This window comes from Rattus norvegicus, chromosome 4 (genome assembly GCF_021556685.1).
Source record: "Rattus norvegicus strain SHRSP/BbbUtx chromosome 4, alternate assembly SHRSP_T2T, whole genome shotgun sequence".
NCBI lineage: Eukaryota > Metazoa > Chordata > Mammalia > Rodentia > Muridae > Rattus > Rattus norvegicus.
In genome coordinates this window covers 78,796,362-78,818,565 of record NC_141537.1, presented here as the reverse complement: position 1 = coordinate 78,818,565, position 22,204 = coordinate 78,796,362, and the positions used below count along the sequence as shown (strand labels likewise).

The 22,204-nt window shown below is 46.2% G+C and overlaps 1 protein-coding gene and 1 long non-coding RNA gene across 5 annotated transcripts in view; one reads left to right on the top strand and one right to left on the bottom strand.

Annotated features, from left to right (window-relative positions):
• Positions 1–953: 953 nt before the first annotated feature.
• On the bottom strand, positions 954–20,626 carry Aoc1 (amine oxidase, copper containing 1). 4 transcript variants are annotated; one of them, XM_087659179.1, is made up of 6 exons: positions 7,236–8,414; positions 6,336–6,468; positions 3,272–4,845; positions 2,226–2,511; positions 1,791–1,923; positions 961–1,560 (listed from the first exon to the last, which is right to left on the bottom strand). In XM_087659179.1, exons 3-6 carry the CDS (start codon positions 4,839–4,841, stop codon positions 1,294–1,296), a joined length of 2,256 nt encoding a protein of 751 aa, XP_087515305.1. In that variant the 5' UTR covers positions 4,842–4,845; positions 6,336–6,468; positions 7,236–8,414; the 3' UTR covers positions 961–1,293.
• LOC147994839 (uncharacterized) overlaps positions 18,219–22,204 on the top strand; it is a 35,889-nt gene continuing 31,903 nt past the window's right edge. Inside the window, exon 1 of the long non-coding RNA XR_015686547.1 lies at positions 18,219–18,384. This is a non-coding gene — a long non-coding RNA (uncharacterized LOC147994839). The remainder of the gene's footprint in view (positions 18,385–22,204) is intronic.

Here is a 22,204-nt window from a genome sequence, read left to right as displayed (position 1 = left end):
CTTCTGGTGTGTCTGATGACAGCAACAGTGTACATATATATGTATACATACATATTTATATATATAAACATATACAAATATGTAGCATAATATATAATTATAACATAATAACTATGTTATAATTATAATAATGATATAAATTTTTTAAAAAGTTAACATTTTTCTTCCATAATTTTATCCTTTGGTAATACCTCCCTTATTATCCTCTTACCCTCATGCCAAACTCCTTCATAACAAATCCCCTTTACTTTCATATCTTCATTCATTCATTCATTCATTCATTGTTCCTTTTTGTAGCCCACTTGACTTTCTTGGGTTGTTTTCCTGGGCATGGGTTGGGGATTATTTACTTGAGCAAGTGTAACTTACCAGTGTTTACACCATCAGTGAGTATGACTGTTTCTTCCCCCTGCAACCATTAGCTACCTAATGCTCCTTAGTGGAATGTGGTTCCCCCACAAAATTTTGTTTTTAGAACAATTTAGATTCATAACACAGTTGAACTGAAGGCATAGAAAGCAGCCTGTATCAGCTGGGCTTTCACAAACCTCCCCCATGATCAGCATTCACCAACATAGTCCATGTGTGACTGCTTTTCTCACACACACACACACACACACACACACACACACACACACACACACACACACACACACACACGTGGTTGCTGGCATGGGGGAAGAAGTCGTTCACAGGACCTGCTTGCCCTTTGGATTTTATAACCCTGTTATCTGTGAGCTCTTTGAAACGCTCTTCTAAGCCAAGTACAGCAATGTTTTCCTTCATAACAAAGAGAAGGATGGAATCTGTTTTTATCAGCACACTGGCATTGTGTGTCCCTAGACTTTTTACAGACAAAACTGTAACAAATCAAAGTGTGTGTGTGTGTGTGTGTGTGTGTGTGTGTGTGTGTGTTTAGAAAGAGATCATGGGGTAAACCTCAGACACTCGACTGATGTCTAAAGAGCAAAGGTGTCATTTTATTAGATTTTCATATGACAGTTTCCTTACTCCCTCCCATCACTGAGGTGAGACAATTTCTCTAAAGTCTCCTGATAGGAAGATAAACACCTCAAATATTTAAAAAACACCACCCTCCAAACCACCGAACCACCGGCAGAAAATTGTGGTCCTTCCTTTGCAATGGTCTTGGAAGTCTGTGGCAGGTATGGTAATGAAACACGAGTAGAGCTAAAAGGTAGCATACAGGGTAGAGACAGAAGTTTCGTTTGTTTGTTTTCCCTGTCTTTGTGAGGCTCTGGGGCTGTGCTGCAGAGGCTGGGGTCTGACCCATCACACAGGCTTGTAGGTCCCATTATAGCTGAAAGGAGGAGACACCAAGCAGCGCCTGTCCTCAGGGATCCAGCGCTGGACACGGTTGAGGCCCTTGTCCTGGGGCCACACTATCACAGTGTCTCTAGAAGCCAGGGATGGGTCCTCTGGGAAGAAGTTGAAGGGCCGGAGCAAGAAGCCCACAGAGTTTCCAGGTGTGGCTGTGTTGGGGACATCTTCTGAGTGAGGGATGTGCAGGAAGCCCACTGTCACCCAGGCCACCAAATCCTATGGGCGAGACAAAGGCATTAGTGGGTAGGACAGTGCTGGGTATCAGCCATCCAAGGCCACTTTGACTTGGCTTTAAAGATGTGTCTACAAACTTTCAGAGACTCTCAGTCCCATTGGAGAGATGGGCAGCTCGATCATGACCCTGAACTTAACATACACTAGAAAAACCATAATTCTAGGACCACAAGGCCTGAGGTGGGGAGGCGTGAGGGTGGGATGAACAGTACCTCATCTTCAATGTTCTCGTTGTTCCGAAGGAACTCCTCAAAGACCACGGGGGGATCCCAGGGGTCATTCTGGTTGTAGAGGCTGCTGCTGTAGCGCTCAGATTCCCGATACTTTGTTACAGCCAAAGGATACCTGCAGATAAGAGAAGTCACCCTGGACACTGGGGCTGCCTTTGGGTCCCTTCCAGGGAGCACGTTTGGGACTAAAGATAGGGAAGTTGTTGCTTCCACAGATGATGATCATCTCCTGGGAGTCTTCAAGAATGTCCATCAGCACTCAAGGGCCAGGAGCTCTGTGGGTACCACCCCTTGCTCCCCAAGTGCAGAAGAGCACACACCCACAAGCACACACAAGCTCAGAGCCCGGAGGAAAAAAGCACACAGCACCCAGGCACACACAATCACTGAAGGGAGTCCCTTCAAGGGTCTCCTTACCTGGCCCAAGTGACAGCCCGCTCCTCCTGCCAGCCTGGTGGCAGCACCTGCTCAGCCATAGAATGGATCTGCAGGCGGTAGCTGCGCCTGTGACCCCAGCAGTTCTTTTGGGGGCTGCTAAAGAGCAGGTACTTGGGCAGAGTCTGTCCGAAGCGGAATGCAGCCTGGTGCTCCTGGGAGTACTGGGTCTGCTCGAGTGTGGGCTGGACCAGGGAGTGACTTGGGCTCCAGGGATTGGTGAGGTTTTCCAGCTTCATCGTCAGTGTCTGGAAGCTGTTCTTGGTGCCTGGGGTGGGGGAGGGGCACCAGAGGAACAGAGGGTGAGGCTCAAATATGGGAAGAGAAACTTCGCTGTTCGTCGGATGTCTATCCCAGACCACGGCCAGCAGTAAAGAAGATGCACTGTTGAGAGCAGGCACTGACTGGGTGATGGGACAGCATGGAGATGGCAGTCACAAAGGAAAAGAAACCAGGGGCGGTAGAGGCCAGTTCTCAGGTTAGCCAAGGCATGTGGTACATGGAGAGCTGTGCTCTGAAACATTTTCTGTGGTCTGAACCATGGGGCACAGTTTGTGCAGTCCCAAGGACTGTCAGTATAATATGGGCCTGAAGTCAAGTGAGACCCAATGGGAGGAAGCCATTTATCTGGTCTCGGTGGCATTACTCTGCTATCAAATCTAACACCAGCCATCACATCCCTGATGCCATTCTGTGCTGACTTCATTAATCCATGAAAGACACTGAGCGACCTCAGAAGGCACTCAGCTCCGTTTCAAAGTAGGAGGTTTCAGAATCTGTTACCTACCTGGACACTTACCCCTTCCTCACTCCACATAGACCAACCTACTGAGCCCAAGGCATGCGCATCCCACATACAGGGTAACCCTAGGATACTTTTCCTGCCTCAGGGACACATGCTGCCTCATATTGTTAGGAAGCAGACAGAAAGAACACCGATGGGACTCAGATGGTCTCAGCCCATCCCCTGTGGAGTGAGAATGAGAAGCAGCTGGCTGCCGGAAAGAGAGTCCGGTAGTGAATCATACCTGCCACGTCCATGTCAACACGGTAGTGCACCAGGTGGGTGTGGATGTTACCAAGCAGGTGGGTTTGTAAGCGAGTGCCATGGCGCAGTCCCTCAGGAGTGTAGAAGGTCGCATGGACATAGCCAGTGGCGTGCATCTTGGCCTCCATCACCCCGTTAGAGTAGAAGATGAAATCCCAGATGTAATCATAATTATAGACAGTTGATGTCGTCCGTAGCACCAGCACATATCCCTTCAAACCCGCATAGAAGTTGAAGCCACCTTTAAAGTTTGAGTTAAAGTGGCGCCTCAGGGGCACCCCTGTGGGCATCTCAAAGAGGCACAGAGCATGTGGATAATGGACAGGGCCATCGCTGTCGTAATAGTGGAAGGCATCCAGGAAAGTAGCAGTCTCTGGACAGTCAATGCCAGGGGCCAACTCGTGAGTGACACTGCCCAGGCCCCAGCCAACATCAATGTACTTAGTCTGCATGCCTGCAGGTGTGTGTCCTCCATACAGTGCCACAGCCTCCTGCACACTGACCTCGTAGGCAACACGCTCACCTCCAAAGAGCACATTGAAGATCTGCAGCCCAGAAGAGGATCTTAGCCGATAAGAGAAGCTCCAACCTCCATAGAGCACAGTGTTGCCCTCTAGTTTATATCGGGGGCCGCTGGGCTGGACAACGTGGGGGCCAGCAACATTGACTGGTGTATGGAATTCCCCCCGGGGTTTGTAGGAAGAAAAGAGTGGGGGCTTCTCTGTGCCATTGGGCAGTGGGTCCTCGAGGACCACCGTGTCCACTTCTCCAACTGCGTATTTCCGAGCCAGTTCCTCTGGGTTGTTGTAGAACTTGCCGTTATACCAGAGCTGCTCCACTCTCCAGTCCTGGACATCTGTGCTCCCATGATCCAATAGGATCTCCAGCCCTGTAGGATGCAGGAAATAGCCTTCCACATAGCGCTGCACAATAAACCAGCTTCTACGCTGACCAGACGCCACACCACGTGGAGCTACGTCAGTAAAAGTCAAGCATCGGTCGTCACAGCCTAGGAATGAGAAGCCAGTGGTGTCAAGGAAAAACTGGTGCAGAGGCATGGTGGCTCTCTTCAGCGTGTGGTAGAGGAGGTCGTACTCTGCTGTGGAGATGGGCCTGGATGACCAGGACAGATGGTGCCCTGGCCTGGGGGATAGTGCTCGAATATAGTAGGGCCGTGGCAGGGGCCCCACAGCAAACTCAGTGACATTGGGGTAGTCCTGGGCACCGAAGAAGATGACAGCCCTAGCTTCCCGGTTAGGACCTTTTCTTCCTTCATCCAGAAATTTCAACACATGCTTCTTCTTGGGCAGTAGCATCTCAATGAGAAACACAGAGTTTTTGGCCAAAGTCGGTTCCTTGGACGGCTGCAGCCCCAGCTCCTCCCTGTTCATCAGGAAGCTGTGAACAGCCTTTATCTCCTGGGGGCTCAGGTCTGCAAATACCCTCGCTTTGTCATAAGGAGTCCTCACAGCAGATGCCGTGTCTACCGTCTGTAGAACCAATATGACAGCTGCCCAGCCGAAGGCCAGACACATTTGTGCAAGCCTCATAGCTCTGAAACACAGCAGAGGGGAGGAGAGGACTGGAGCATAACCCTCAACTTACTGAGCGCCTCACAGAAACTTGTCCCTCAGCCCTAATACGCTCTTTCCACCAGCTTTCAAACAGAAGGCAGCGGAGATGAGATCTCTGGGTCCTCCTCACTCAAAGTTCCTAGTGCTATCTGGTCCTCTGCCATGCATCCACTGGCTTCTCTTCTCTTCTGTTTACCTTTTATACTCCTACTGACTTTCTTGTCTGCACACATACCCATATGTGGGTCTTTCTGGCAGTTTATTTCAAAAGAGGAACATTTTCCTCAGCCCTGGATATGAGTCATAGCAGCCCAAGAACTGAAACTCAAGTGCTACAAAGCCCTGTATCCTTGTGGAAGAGAGGTTATACTCATTGCAAAAGAATCACCTTTCAGGAAGTTGTTTGTATGTGTGTTTATCTGTGTAAGAGTGTGTGTGTATGTGCGTGTGCCTTGTATTCTTTCATGTATAGGGGAGAAGTCAAATTCCAGTGCTTTTCTCCTCACTCCTCATTCTTTTTGCTCCTTGTAAGACAAATTCTCTGAGCTTCACCTGAAAAATCACTGATCTGACTAGGTTTGCCATCTAGCAAGCTCCATGGTTTTCCTGTCTCTGCCTCCCGGACAGTGTGATCACAAGCGTGGCTGCTGAAGTTTCATGTAGGTTGTGGGATTAAACTCAGATTCTTGCACTTGCTGAGCAAGTTCTATCATCCACGTTATCTCTCCAACAATAAAGGACCCTTTCGGGGCCACTATTTAAGACTTAGTGTAGGTGTTTAAAGTGCAGGCGCTTGGGTTTGTCTTGGGTTCGAATCCTGGTAAATGGCATCATAAGGACAACTTGTATGATCTTGGCTTAAATTCCTCTAGGTCTCAACTGTGAGATGGAAATGACAACAGCATCACGCTCTACTCTAAGCTTTTCCCAGAAAGTGAATCAGATATTAAGTAAAAAATCTGGAACAAATCTGCCTTTCCGGGAACACCTGAGGTGTTAGCGAATCTTTTCCTTTAAACTAAGCCCTTAATGATGCAGTCTGAACCACAGCACATTGGGATGGTAGACACTGAAAAGCATGTGGGGGAACACAGGCACAGCCCTGCCCACTTTCTCTGGCCTCTCATTGTAGTATGTGTATAGTGGTTTCTTAACCATCGAAGGCTATAAGAAGCTCCCCAGTTAGGCATCCCGGGCAGCAAGTCAGAAATAAGCTGTTCTTTCCTCTGTGGTGAGGACATAGTCAAGCTCTTTACCCCCTAACCTTGTCTCCAAGTCACCAGGAAAATATTTGTGCATGCATGCAGGGCAGGGGCTCTTGGAGTCTAGGAGTCTTAAGCGTCTATCTCTCTGCACTCCCTTGTACCCAGAGGTGAAGCTGTCAGACCCTGTTATGTGCAAAGTTCCCAAAGCCACATGTTGGCTTCTGTCATTGTTGTGAGCTCTGATTTCCCAAGATTCTAACCTGACCTGTAGGAAAGCCCCTTGCAGTGGTATTTCTCAACAGAGGAACTGCTTTATGTCTTCCAGTGACACCAGGAGGTTCAGGCAGGACTTGGAGTCTTACTCAGACATTCCACTGGCCCTCTAACTGGACTCAGTCCTAGAATTCAATTTTGACAGTGTTTTTAATTTTGTAGCTACCTTGACCAAGTATAGAACACTGCCCCACATGCCCTGTCCCCTGCCCCTTCCCCCAGCCTCCTCTGCTATCAGCACCCACCAGAGTGTCCCATGTGTGACAACTGAGCCTCAGGGACACCCCATTAACACCCAGAGCAGATGGTGCCTCCAGGGGAACCTGACATGTAATGACAGGCACCTGCCACCATGATGTTGCTGAACATGAATACTCTGTTGTCCTTACCACCAAATCCTCCAAGCTCTCCATATTCCTCCCCCTCCCTCTACCAACCAGCTATCCGGAAGGTGGGTCTGGAATCTTAATGTAAGTATTGTGTGTTCCTGGTGTTTTCATGCCCTCTATGCCAGGCTTCCCTCTTTACAACCTCTTATCACCAAATGTGTTTTTGCTTTAGCCAGTAGGAAGGCAATGCCGCAGATATTTAGAGTCCTCTCTTCTGAAGTCGCATGCACAGTGTGAAGCAGGGGCCTCCAGCAGAGCCATAGAGGCAAGGGAGAACTTGGCAGCCATTGACCCTTCCAACTTCAGATGGGAGGGGTGCCAGCCACCTTTTTACAGGGCCCTCTTCTCTCACCCGGAGTTGCCTTTGACGGCAGCCCATTCTGGGCTCTTGAACTTCCTGGGTCTCCTCCCTCTCTGTCATCCTGAACCCGACTCCTCACACTGTGCCTTGTTACCTTGCTCTTGCCCCTTTCTGACCTGTTTGGTGTTCCGTCAGAACCCACCTGTGTGCTCTGCTCCGTGGCTCGCCGGCTTCCAGACTTTGCTCCTGGCCACTGACCCCAGAAGTCTTCTTGAAGGTATTGGACCCCGCCCCACAGGGAGGGTCAACCCAGCTGGGGACCTATAGCCCATGGGGTTCCTCCCTGGAAAGGTGCTAGGTGCTTCTGGCTGAAGTACAAGTGTCCTTGGACTATTTCCCTGTAATTTCCCCTTTAACAGGTGGCTACCTGTCGCAAGAACAGTCTGTGGCTTTCTCTGTTCCACGCTGTGTGAACATCATAATTTGTTAATATAGTGTCATGCTCAGATATTTAGAGTGAAAGCTAAGAAGACATTTACTAGCCAGTGTTTTCACCTTTGTTATTTATTTATGGACACACAAACACACACACACTTTAAATTAAAATAGAGTTACATCATTTGACTCTTCCCTTCACCCTTTGTTACCTTCCAGGTATCTTCCCTTCAACCCCTCTCATTTTCCCCAATCTCAAATTGATAGACTCTTTTTTTATTATGATTGTTACATAATGCATATGTATGTATATATTTATGCACAAACAAGCAAACTGCTGAGTCCAATTTTATTATTTAAAAGTATACAGTTTCAGGGATAACCATTTTCTACTAGATGATGAATAAGGGAGACCCCCTGGGGGAGGCTAATTCTCCCTCTCTCAGCAATTATTATAGTTATCTATAATAATCCTTTGTCTTAGGGTGGAATCCTGTGAAACTTTCCCCCTTCCACATAAGCATGTCTATTAGTATAACCGTTGTTCTGGCCTTGTGTGCAGCCATTTCTAGGAGAGATTGTTTTTCATCAGGCTTGTTGGTTTTCTGGCTCTAAGAATCTTTCCGCCCCCTCTTACGTGATGTTCCCCAAGCCACAGATGCAAGGCACAATCTATTGATCTCTGCATTGTGTCCAGTTGTAGCTTCCTATGATAGTTTCCATTTGCCATAAAGGGAGCTCTGGTCAGTTCTTAACAGGAAGCAGATGCTAATGAAGTGGGGGTGGTAAGGAGAGTCACCCACAGCAAAAAAAAGAATTGGATGTGTCTGTAGAACTTGGAATCAAAGAGGGAGGTATTTGAAGAGAGAAACTGCCTAGTTGAGCCTAATGAAAAGAGATTTTTCCAGCACTCTGGGAACCTGGCAGTGTTCAGAAAAGCTAGGTTGTGGCACACTCATGTTTATGTGGCTATTGTGGGCCTTGTCGCTCTTCTTCCCGGCGCTTCCCTTGCAAATCATTGCAGGATCTGTTGGCGACTAGATAAAGAAAGAAGAAAACAGTCGGCCAATATAGGGACTTCGAGTAAGATAGCTATAACTACCACAGCAGTGATGGCTACCGTGAAAAATGAAAGTTTCTGTCTTTAGAGTTAGGAATTCTCCTTTGTGAGATCAACTATAGAGAGCTAAGGAGAACTCCTTGATCAGAAGACGGTTCCAGGAACAACCCAATGGTAGAAAATCTAACCTCTCTTACTTGTATAAAGAAAAATAGTTGGTTGCAGGAGAAGATACTTGCGTAGGTTATAAGTGATGGGAGGAGTTGCATACAGTCATATACAGTCACATACAGTCAGATACCTCACACCTCATACCAACATGAATTTGAAATGGATCAAAGACCTAAATATAATCAGAACCATAAAACTATTAGAACAAAGCACAGAGTAGATCTTAACACTTGGTTTGATATGGGAGCCTTAACAATGACCCCAAAGCTCAAAAATCTAGTGGACACAACAGATACGTAGAATGGCAGCAGCAATGGAAGAAGGACAGATAATTCTATTTGAAATGAGCAAATGGTGCTGGAGAGGGGCTTGAAGGTTAAGAGAAAGCACGGCTCTTGCCAAGTACCTGAGTTTGATTCCCAGCATCTGTGCTATTCCAAGCTCCAGGCAATCAGAAACCTCTGGACTCTTCAGGTTTCTGCACTCATGTGAATCTACCCTCCCCTAACACACATGCACAGAATTAAAAACAAAAATGGATTTTCATTTAAAAGAGGCAAGTATTTGAGTGGATATTTATCTATAGAAAACATCTTGTCCACTTTAGTGACCAGAGAAGTGCACATCAATGTAAGGACAGGTTCAAACGCCTCTGTTGCTTGGAAATAGTTTACTGCCATTAACTACTGTCTTCTGGCTGTGCTATAGAACACTGAATGTTATTCTGCTTACCCAACTGCATCTTTAAACACGCCAGTCTTCTCCTCTCTACATCCCACCCTTTCCTAGGCTCTGTTCACCAATCATCTCCTCTCTAATAGTGTTAGAAAGACAGGGTCTCACTATGTAGCCCTGAACAGCTCTACAGGTCAGGGTGGCCTCACACTCACAGAGATCCGTCTACTTCTGCCTCCCGAGGACTGGGATTTAAGACATGGGACATAACACCCAGCTCTAGTCTCTATTCTTACGATATCAATGAGCAACTTTTTGACTTCCACACATAAGTGAAAGCGCAGAGAATCTGTATTTCTGTGCTTGGCTCTTTTCACTGAACATAAGGCCTTTCAGTTCTAATGATGGAAATTTCTCAATACGAATGCCAAATATCTGAGATGACAGCCATACCACCTTTACTGATCATTACATACTGCATGCATATTACAATAGATGTCACCTCTGTTTCATAATATTTACAATTACTGTGTGTCAAATCAGATAAAATATAGACAATTGCAATGAAATATGTAGAACTGAAAAATATGACTCATTAACAAATGTTGGTAAGACAGGGAGAAATCTCAACCCTTATGTAGTTTCTGGTAGCATAAAATGGGGCAGTTACTTTGGAAAACATGTATAAACATAAATTTTCCATATGACCTAGAAATTACACTGCTAGATAAATACTCAAGACAAAAACATATATTGGCAAAAACTTGTGCATAAATGTTTACAACGGTATTAGCAGTAGAAACCTAGATGCTTAACAGCTGATACAGTTATTCATCCACAGAGAGGAATGAGGCCCTGTTATGGGCTATACCATCACTTGATATTACAACCACTGTGTTAAATGAAAGAAGCCATTTGAAGAAAGTCATAGATTAGATGGTTCTATTTATAGGAGGTGTCCAGAGAAGCCATCATCTCCAGAACAGACGTGATCTGGAGAACAGATTAGAAGTGTGTTGGTTGATGAGGGCTTGAGATGGGGTATGAAGATATAACAAGCATGATTATCCATTTTTGAGATTAGAACAATGTTCTAAAATTGCTGATGGTTGCAAGTATCTGTCACATATCACAATCTGCTGGTGTGCATTCTTTAAAGGAGTGATTCATGTAATGATTGCTCCAATGAGCAGGCTTTTAAAACCATGAGTAAACTGATATCTAGAATACACAAGGGATGCTTGCAAATCAGTCAGAGATAACAATCTCTATGGAGTCCTGGGTAAAGACTCTCAAAGGTCACTTAAAAGAGAGGAAACAGAAAGGGCTCAAGAGTAAATGTAGCCATTTGAAAAAAATCCAAAGCATTCAACAATGAGACCTAAGTAAATATCCAGTGATGGCAGAAATTGGATAGCTGGAGGATGCCAAGTATTGCCATAGATGTATAGGAGACAGGAACCTCAGGGACAACTTGTGGGAGAGTGGGCAGAGTTGGTACGGATGTTCTGGAGTGCAGTAAGCAGGGTATATAGACTGAGGTTACTGTGTGCGTGTCCTGCAGATAAGCAATTCTGCTTCTTGGTGTATATGGTAGAGGTCCTGGCAGGTTCAGAAGTGGGCATGGACCCCAGCTGCTGTAGAGATGGGGAACTGGAGTTTGTTGGGGCTCATCACAGGCACAGGAGTCTCCATGCAATTGTGGACACAAAGTGTCCACTCGGAAACCCACAGGAGAGGAGCTTAGGATCTGAGAGGCAGCAGGCTGAATGGCTGACCATGGCGCTGCCAGATTAACATGAAAATGATGCACACAAAGCCACTGGGCACATTTTAAAGAACCAAAACACATGTGGATCAATAATAAAATGCCTAGAGTTTAAACACATGCCACCTCAGTCTAGATTGGCCAACCAATGAGTTTATTGGGGTTAATTAAAGGAACATAAGTAACTCAAAGGCAACTCATGAAAGATACATCCTTGGCTCTCTGCCTGTCCATAAGAAGCTACACTGGAGGACCACCTTCCTCTCCAGCAGCTGCTTCCTGTTAATTAACCCTGGGGAGGGGTCTTATAACTTTCTGAACTTCCTGAGCCTTACAGGTTTTGTTAGCTTCCTAGGTTTTATGAGCTTCCCTCCTCCTTCCAATAGGGAATACTTCAATTAGGAGGAAATAACCATTCAACTCCCAACTCACGACCCCTTCCTCTAACTCCTCCATTCTTTCCACTCTTTCTTCTGATATGTCACCTGTGTCTTGGGGGTTGGGTGGGGTGGGGGTGGGATATAAAGTTCCAATTATTTCCTTCCATTTCTGGTTGAGCATTGGGCATTATAGCATGACGATAGCCATTTATTCTCAGCAGCTTGAGTGGTTATTAATATGTGCAGTAACCACCACCTATTGGTGGAAGATCTTTTCTTGTAATGACCAAGGATGATAATCTTTGGGGGATAAATGCAAGTGCTTAGAAAGCAATCTGCCAGGTGCATCACATCTGTTTAATAAAGCTGTAGCAGAGGTCTCCCCACTGAGGCCTTTAACACCCCGAATTACAGATCTTTGTTCTGGAGTACAGTACCTAGTATGGTTACTTCCTGTATAGTGGGCCTTAAATCCAATGACCAAGCAGTTGTTTGTATCCACAATAGTTGTTCCATTACCGCACCAGCAGATATATTGTTTTGAACGTTGGCGTTACAGCATTCAGGGTCCATAGCTAAGCAACTGTTGGTAATAAATTTCTTCCCAGTAACAGGTGCAGTGCCTTCTGGGACTGTAGAACCAGCCATGGCAGGAGGAGCATACAGCTCAGACCCAGTAGGTTTCTGCCCTATAGCAAAAGCATGTGGTGTCTTCAGCAATAGGGACTTAACTAGTTATGCAGTATAAACAGCAGTAGTGGCCATAGGCTGTGTGGTGTGGAGACCTCAGGAGTTTCCCTGGCCAGGATTCTTAGAGAGGTAGACTATCCTTGGTACTGGTATCTCTTTTCTTCCTCAGTCAGACAGGGATGATTTATTGAATGCATACCTCAATTCTAGTCAGACAAGGAACTTAGTTTGGAATTGGATCTGAAACTGTGACATCAAATAAATTTCTCTGTCAGCTCATAAAGGAAAAAACCCACAATGAGATCATCCGCAGGTGCAGGAAGTGCAGCCCTGTGGTCAGCTCTGACTTAAGCCATTTTAGACTTAACGGGTCACACTGACATTTAATTTGATGGGTCCTACGTGAAGCTTTGTGGAATTTTGTAAGATTAGCAAGCCTCAGATCATACAGAACACAACAGGGTATGTGATCAGCATGACCCTGCTCTGAGTCAAGTTAATTTTCTGTGTCAATGACTGGCAGGCATGCTACGGCAAAAATATAAAATGGCTGTCAGGCATGGAACAAGATGGCTACAGCTAGGCTGGAGGTGGGGTCAGACCTTAACAGTTACACCTCTACCATTCGCATTGTTCCAGCACTTTATACCGCTGGGCACTGGCATCTTTTCTCAACCACTTCAGGAGCTTTGGGGAGCGTCCCTTCCCATTCACGTTTTGGCTCAGTGTTGCTAATTTTAATGTCTCTCCAGGTGCTTTTTCAACTCTCTATGACATTCAAATACATGGGGACTTTCTAAGAAGACCTTCACCAGCACAGAGAGGAGAGTCAGAGGGTCTTTGCTGACAGAGTGACCTGCAGAAGAGATGAGGAATGGGCTAGGGGAGGGAGGGAGCCAGGCACGATGGTCAGGGAATCTCTGAGCTGACTTGCTAGCTATCAATCAGGTCATTTCTGCTGCTCTGACTGACTAGGAACCAGGTGCTTCTTATAAAAGTTTCACAGAACAAAGTCTGACTAATGTCTATCCAAGTGGTAGAGAATATGTGTTTGGCTTTTCATTACATGTCCAGGGTTAAGTTCAGTTATAATCAGAAAATGCAAATAGAACCAATTATTCTTGCTATTATCAGCCCTAGAACTCCAATTTAAAGAACCTAAAGAATGTCCCCTCCAAAGCAAACACATTTACTATGCAGAAGCCTGATTTAAGTTGGGCGGTGTTTGCTTTTTTTAAAGCGTCTGCACAGACAGAGAATATCTGAAGCAGTCTTTTTATGAACAATAAATACCAATCCTATCTTCTTTTATTATATGTTTCATCACCTATGAGATGAAGTAGAAAAAGTTTATTTTAGTCAACCTCTTATTTCCTGATTTTATTCCTTTAGAAGTGTATCCTGTATAACTCTCTACCTTTAAACTACATTTTTGGAGACCTCTAGGTCTATAATAAAAAGACCTTGAATCTGTAACCTATTCTCCTGGCCAGTCAGAGTTTGTTGTTTGTTTCTGTTTACCCTGCACCAATTACACTGTTTGAGTTTGCTCAGGGGCAGAGACCCAAGACAATTCCTGGAGTAATGGCCTCATCTAGCTACATGCTTGTCTGTGCTTAACGATCTCCAGGGCAAAAGGAAGACTTCCAAATAGTGGCCAGATAAAGTTACTTTTAGGATTTTCCTAAAAGAGATTGAGTCACAATTTTTCTCAGGAAAAGACATAAGTTGACTCGTAATGCAGAAAGTCCCCAAGAATGCAACATGCAGAGACCAAACCGAAGTGTTAGCGATGGAAGGACAGTGACTGCGGCATTCTGCTGAGCTTTGCGGGAACTGTGTCAAGCAGCTGTGCAGTTTCATGACTCTCACTCTTGCCAGTGTATATGGCTGTGCCACGGAGGTTAGCATTATATAATGGACTCTCACAGTGAGTGGAAAGGATCTCTGAAGGACTGCTGTCCATTCCAAAAAGGAATGCCCGCTGTTCCCAGATGGCTAAGAGGATACTAAAGCAGAAATCTTAGCAAGGTCCAACACAGCATAAAAGGATTCCATGGCCTCTGCCAGTCACTCCGTGAGAAGAGCAGCAACAATATAGATGCAAGACTACCTGAGCCAGCCCCACACTCATTTCCCATGAGCCATCTGGCTGCCTCAACTGGAGATGATGAGGCTGTAGCTGCTTCCATGGCTGCTGCTGACACCGACTCTGATCCTGACAGACTTTGGACCAGGGCTGTGACCATCACTTCTCCACTGACTACACTTTACTGCTGGAAGTGCTTGAGGTGGAGGAAAACTGTCTGTCCTGAGAACACTTTCCTGAAGAGGGGAAAGGCACACAACACACTCTGGGGGCCACTGTGTAGCCCTAGAATACATTTAGTCTCCTTCGCCTTTGCCACTCTCACGGACTCCTTGCAATTGAAGATTTCCAGAGTCTCACAAGCACTGAATTCCGCTTCTTGACAATATTTCCTCAAGGAATTCTGACTCCACACAAATGCCACTACCTTTGCCTGGGAGAGAGCCAGACAGGTCTCTTTGTCTACTTGCGTTCTCTCTCTCTCTCTCTCTCTCTCTCTCTCTCTCTCTCTCTCTCTCTCTCCCTCTCTCTCTCTCTCTCTCTCTCTCTCTCTCTCTTCCTCTCTCTCTCTCTCTCTCTCTCTCTCTCTCTCTCTCTCTCTCTCTCTCTCTCCCTTTTGATTGTTCAGTATTTTATGAACCTGGTTTATGTTAGCGTAAACCATTCAGATCTGCCAGAGCCTCTCCCACCTCATAAAGATCATGATCCACCCTGGGGTGATAAACGGTAACTCTAACACTCTAAGAGTCCCTGCTTAACCAACTCCATTTCTTAGTTTTTCTGTGAACATGTTCCTACCTAGACCTACGAATGGGCCATCAGATACTGTGTCTTGTACAATCTCAGTAATGATTGTCTTCTCTCTCTTGCCTTCTAATCCCCAATTTTCACAAGGAGTTCTCCCAGTGCTATAAGCGTCCTCGCTCTCTCATGTGAGCCAGTCCTTCAGGACTGAGTTCTTTATATTGTTTCAGGGGATACAGGGGATACTCAAGGAGGGACGGGTCTCTAAACTACTGTCTCTGTGCTTCCACAGCACTCAGACAGACCCCATCTGCCCATAACATGGTCATAGAGGGTTCTTTAATTCCCCATTTATGGGGAGACACAGAGTGATACCTGCCTGTCATAGTTCCCAGGCTGGACATTTATCTGCACCTCTATCTGTTTGCTGCACTATGGATCCCCCCACCCCCCACTGCATCAATAGATGTGAAGGGCATTGTATCACTTTCCTCTCCTCTTTTGTCCTCTTAACTGTCTGATTATTTCTGGAAATTCCAAGGTTCATGGTTCTAGAAATGGATCTGAGGCAAGGTCTGACTTCTCCCCTTACACTCTGCTGGCTACAAGAGATGACAAGCCCACACCTCACCCTCCCTCTTCCCTCTTTTCCTCACAAGCCACCCTCATGGCTCTTTCTCGTAATTCCTCCCTTACACAAACAAGCCGTTTCTGGGAAGGCAGACAAGCCTCAGCTGTATGTATGTCATCTGCATCAAAGACCAAGCAATAGTTGTCACAGTCCTGATTGTGACCTTGTCCCAAATGTGTAACTTTCAGGAATGATAATATGTTTTCTAGTTTACCAGCTGGTTTGGAAATGTCCCTTGCTTGCACGCCAAACCTCATTCAAGAAGACATGTCATTCCACATCACATAGAGGAAGACGGCCTCCCAGGGTTATCTCCTTAAGGACGTTCCACTGTGGGACAGCTTTATCTTGCTGCACGTTCTGTAACTCATCATAAGGAGCACGCAACTGCCATTACAACAAGGAGATGTACTCTCCCACTACCATAGGAGGTAGCCATACTGGGATTGTCCCTGCAGATTCTCACTACATGTAGGATCCATCAGTTCTCATTACATGCCTTACCACCCATAATAGGGGCTGTGCAACAATTCTTCCTAGACTCCCCCCCCCTTTTTTTAATGTCTGTCAGTCCCAGTTCAGTCAGTACCTGTGTTGTGTGACTTTTCCTGGGGAGATGCAAACAAATGTTTATTCATCCAATTCTACCCTACACGACCTTGGTGAATCAATGGTGTTATTGAAGTTCCATACAGGAATGTGGCTGAGGGGTTACTTATAGGAGCATGGGCAACTCAAAGACAGCTGCATCACTGTAAGAATGGGTTTGTGAGTGCTGTAACTTTCTGAGCTTCCTGAGCCTTGTAAATTTCCAGTCTTTTTTTTTTTTTTTTTTTTTTAGACAGGGTTTCACTATGTATCCCTGACTGTCCTGAAACTTGCTCTGTAGACCAGGCTAGCTGGCAACTCACAGAGATATGAGATGGGATTAAAGGCACCCACCAGCACCGTCTGGCTTTCTAGCTTTTTTAAGTCTTCCTCCAGGATAGATTGTTAAATTTTGAGAGTAGAGCTGCACAACATTGCCAGAGACAAGAGTCCCTAATACAAGGAGCACAGAATAAATGCACCATGGGTGAAGCCTTAGAGTGGCTTTGTAAGTATGCAAGGAGATTTCCCTTGAGAACTCCCAAGATGGATGTCTTCTATAAATTGAATCACATAAGTGATCTTTTGTGACTGGCTGCTCTGATTTTAACAATGGTTTTAATGTTATTCTACATGTACATACATACATGCCTATATAGGTACATACATATGAAAGGTAAGACTTGGGAAGGGGCCTCAACCATTAAGACACTTGTACCACAAGATCTGTGTTTGGATCCCCCAAGTCCACATGAAAACCCAGGTCTGGTGGAGCTTATCATCCCTGTGATGGCAGTTAGGATACCCATGCGGCTTACTGGAGACCTGTGTGGTTTATGGGACAGCTTAACCTACTTGGAGACGTTCCAGACCAGCAGAGACCCTGTCTGAAACGAAAGGAGGAAAGTGCCTGAGGAATGGTCTCTGAGATCACCTACTGACCTTCACACACACATGCATAAGCAAACAAATACACATACGCATACGTGGGTATCCCTACACACACACACACACACACACACACACACACACACACACACATACACACACACACATACCACACACACACACACACACACACACACACACACACACGGGTATCCCTATACACATACACACACATGGGTATCCCTGTACACATACAGGCACAGATACCTTCATACACACACACACACACACACACACACACACACACACACACACACACACACACACACACAGACGCACAGGATGGGTCCTTGTATGGGTTTCTGAGGTTGTTGTTCAGGTCAGTTCTGCAGCAGATGCTCATAATTAAATAAGCAGATGTCAGGAAAGATGGGATGAGTGTCTGCTGGACTTCGGACTGGAATCCATGATAATGAGAGTTGGAACACTACCAGTCTCACCCTGGCAGGGTTGGAGAAAGGAGAAGACAAAGAGTGGTGCAGCATGCGTGAAGAGACCTTCGACATGTGAACAGAATTTGTGGTTTTACTCTAAGGAGCACACAGCTGTGTTACAGAAAGGATGAAACAGGAGAGGTGCTGGAGAACCGACTGTAGGACTGACAGTTCTCTCCAGACCACAAAATAGCAAAAATAGATTCCTTCATAGCCATGGAGTTCAAAAGCTTGAAATCAGAGTATTGTGAGGACCACATTCTCTCTGCGACCAAGGGCTGGGTCCTTCCTGCACTTTCCAGCTTTGAGAATTGGCCATATTAGGAAGCCATTCTCTCTCCCTTGGATTATAGATGCACTTTTCCAGCCCCCGCCTCTCCTGGTGTCCTGTCCTGCGCCTGTGTCTTTTTTAATGGTCTAAGGGCACCAGTCACTCATTAGCCCATTACCTATGCTACTCCATTGTAAACAGCCCATCTGGAATGAGCCTACTTCCAAAGAAGCTCATATTCTGAATCACAGGAAATACAAGGTTTACATATGCAACCCCACACGCCCTCTTCTCCCACCTCATTATAATGAGCCTGTGTAGAGCGCACCAGTGTGCTTCCCAGACCTGTGCGCTGGTGTGGATTGCTGAAGCTCTGAGACTCCACAGAGAGGAGCTGTGTTGGGTGTGATGGGACCAAGGAGGAGGAGAAGAGCAAGGAGACATGGGCGTAGAGGCACACAGCTGACGTGAGTGCTGGGCTCTGAGGACATGATGTGAGGGACTTTGTGAGGTTTGTGTCATTGTGCTAGGGAAATGGGGATGCTGGGAAGCTAAAGCAAGGAGCTCTGGGAATGTGAGGTAAGGACACCCAGTGGAGGCTTAGGAGACAGAGATGACTTAGAGGTGCCCAGGGAACAAAGACAAATGACAACCTTGAGTAGAAAAGCTAAGGCAATACCATCCTTTTAGACTATATGAATGGCCCATGCTAGCTTTGAGTTTGTAGCAATTCTCTTGCCTTAGATTACAAAGTTGGCTTACACCATGCCTAGCTGAGGCCACTGGCTTTGATTTAAGTTTCACCAAAATGGTGGTTGAGTGTACCGTCTCTTCTCCTAGGCTTACCATGGGTGTGCCTCCCCTTCTCCTGGGCTGACCATGCTGAATGGCCAGCATCTAGTCCTTTCCTACTGTTGATGATCTCAGCATCTGAGGCACAGTCCTCCCCTCAAGCAGTTAATGATTGGTGGCAATTAGAGATAACATCTGGCCAAAGATTGCAAGCCCTTGAAGGGCAACTTCATCTCTTCAGCCACCTGTCTTTCTTAAAGGGACAGAACTGAAGGACTTAGGGACAAACTAATGCCATCTGGGAGTTCAAGCAGGTTCAATGTGTGTGAATTGGATCAGCTGGGGTCAGGTGCTGATGTAAAGACTGACTTCAAAGGTGCAAGCTTTAGGAGAGTCTTGCTGACTGCCAGGCTCACCAGGAGCAAGGATCTGCCTCTTGCTCTCCTCTGTGTGGTGACAGCCCTAAATGAGACTTAATGTCATTTACAATTTTGTCTGAAAGTGAGAAATTTCTTCTAAAGTTTACTATGATTCCTCCAGTAAAGAGGACTGTTTATAAATATGTAGTGAAAAAAGTGACACAGGGGCTGGAGGGATGGCTCGGTGGTTAATAACACTGGCTGCTCTTTCAGAGAACCTGGGTTCAATTCCCAGAACCCACATGGTGAATAACAACCATTTGTAACTCCGGTTCTGGAGGACTCAACATCCTCTACTGGTTTCTGTGGGTACTGCACACATGGTACACAGATACATATGCAGGCAAAACACCCTCACACATACAATTTTTACTTTTTTAAAAAGGAGATTCCATAAAGGATCTACTGTCTCCTGGTCTCACTTTATAGTTCAAAGTGTCTGCAATATCAAGAAATCACAGAGGCTAAAAAGTGAAACCCGATACTCTCACTTAAAACTTTGTGGGATTAGCTTTGCTAGTAGTCAGTGACTGAGAGGAGAAAAAAAGGCTTCACCATGCAGTCAGTCAGAGCCCAAATGGTTTCAAGAACCTTCTTAAAGGACACTGTCAATCACACTGAGCCACCCAACTTCTGACCAGGAGGTCATGAGGACCGCAGAGTAACTAGTGTGCTGCTAGGACTGCTGAAGAGAAGGGGGTGTCCTCAAAAAAACCAACAGAAATCACATGCTCAGTGAGACCCCGACCCCTCCTGAAAACCAACACAACAGACAGTGTGGAAACACTAAAGACACCAATGGGCTCCTTCCAGGCACCAAGAAGCCTTGGTGGACTTGACTGGTAGAAGGAAGCTGGGCAGGTCTCGGATGCCTCTTAGGCTTCAGAACCCAGAGAGAAAGTAGAGTGGAAAAGTGGTCTAACTCACAATGCTATGAAGAAGAGGGAGTAAACCAAACATAAAAGGGGCTCTGCACAGGGCTGCTATCAGAAAAAGACACCAGTGAGACTGTGTTCAGGAAGAAATCCCCCTACAAGGCAGGCTCCGGCCATATTTGTGGTATTGTAACCTGCAGCTATAATAGTCCCAGTGCCCACTCCCACTAATGTTTCTGAGAATGAATCCTTCAACCTGCGTTGGCTTAGAGACACTGTGTCCACTTAAGAATAACCCCCCATTCAGATTTAACCTCTTCAGGGGGTCTGCCTACAAAGCCAAACGCAGTGGAGTATCCCGGCCACCAAATGTTACTTTCATCACAAACCTACCTGTTAGAGACCTGGCTCTTTCTTCTCCTTCAGATCAAGGGGAAATCGGGGCTGAAGAGATGGCTCAGTGGTTAAAAGCAGTTGCTGTTCTCCCAGAGGACCAAGGTTCAGTCCTGGCACTCACATAGTGGTTCACAACTCGATCTGACACCCTTTTCTAGCCTCTCCAGTGCACATATACGTGCAGGCAAAACACCCTTAACACATAAAATAAATTGATTTAAAATGGTTAAGGAGGAAGAATGTGGCAGAATGGCATAGACAGAGATCCTCATGGGATGACAAACAGATTCTTGAGCCCTTATTCATAGTCTATAAAGTGAAGATGTGTTTCTCTTCTCCACCGTCAGCAGTGAATGGGATGACCCTGCCCCATCCCTTTCTAGCCTCTACTCTTGTCACAGGGACAAAGTGTACCATGGGTAACAAAACACCACAGGCCCAGAAGTTAACAGGACACTTATTCATATCTTACATGAGAAAAACATTATCTCAAGACATAAGGAAGACTCTTGAGACAAACCACTTTCATGAGCAGTGCAGGATTGGTAGACCCTGGATGACTCCAGGAGCCCTGACAGAAGGGTCTGCTCTTTCTTCTGATTTGAGGCTGATGAATCTCTCAGTGTTTTCCCCTCAAACTTTCCTCATTTTCCTTCTACATACCTTCCTCGTATCCCCTCCCCAAACCTCTTCCTCATCTTCTTTCCCCTCAGGCCCTCCCACTTCACGGGGAAGGCATCTAGGCTGACATTTGCTATTGAACTCACTCTGTCTGCACAGCAGTTTCCATTTCTAATATTATTGGTGTAGCAGTGACGTTCCTCCACTTTGTGTAAGACAGGATCCCTGGGGAAGTGCCCTCATGTGGCATCACAGGTCCTGGTAAGGAGAGCTTGGGGATGTCCCCAAAAGCCAGGGTTCCACCTCACTATCCTTTTCACTGGGGTACCAGGCTTCCATTTCCTGCTGAGCCCTGACCAGTGCATGGACAGCCCTGCCTTAGATCCAGCAGATCAAGAATGGGAGGGGGAGCAGCACAGGGGCAGGGGACTCAGCTCTTACGGTAGTGTAGTTAGGTTAGGAGGGTTGATGAGGTGACAGTGAGGGAGAGAAGGCCAAATGCAGAGGGCCCAGGAAGGACCATTGTCAGCAGGTACCTGGAGGAGAGGATCAGGAAGACAGGCAGCGACAGCAAACACACCTCAGAGGCCCAAGTCTCAGATCATAGCTTCTGGGCCTCAATCTTGCTGAGGTAACTCTTCCTCTTCCAGTTCACCATTTTTTCAGCTTGATCCCACTTAAGGTTCCCACTTGCTGAAGCAATCAGCCCAGAGCAAGGAGTCTTTCTCTAGGAAGAAAATGGTACAGTGCTGGATCTGAGGCTGCACTGGACAAAACAAGGCTGGATAGGGTGGTCGACATTTGCTTTCTATTTGGGCCTCAGGAAGCAGGTGACTTGCTAGGAAGCCATGTTTCAGTCAGCAACTGACACCTGAAAATGTGAGAAAGGGGCTGGGAGGGACTCAGTTAAGTGCTTGTGTGCACATGTTGAGGACCTCAGTTCGGATCCCCGGCACTCACAAGGACTTTCTGAAAATCGGGGATGGTGATGTGTTCTTATAATCCTAACATTGTGGATGTAGAGATGGGGTATCCTGAGAGCTTGCTGGCCAGCCAGTCTACCCAATAGATGAGCTCCAAGTTCAATGGGAGATTCTGTCTCAAAAATGTAAGGTGGAGAATGCAAAGAAATCGTTCTACCCTGACTCCTGGCCTCTAGATGCATGGGTATATCATCAGCAGGA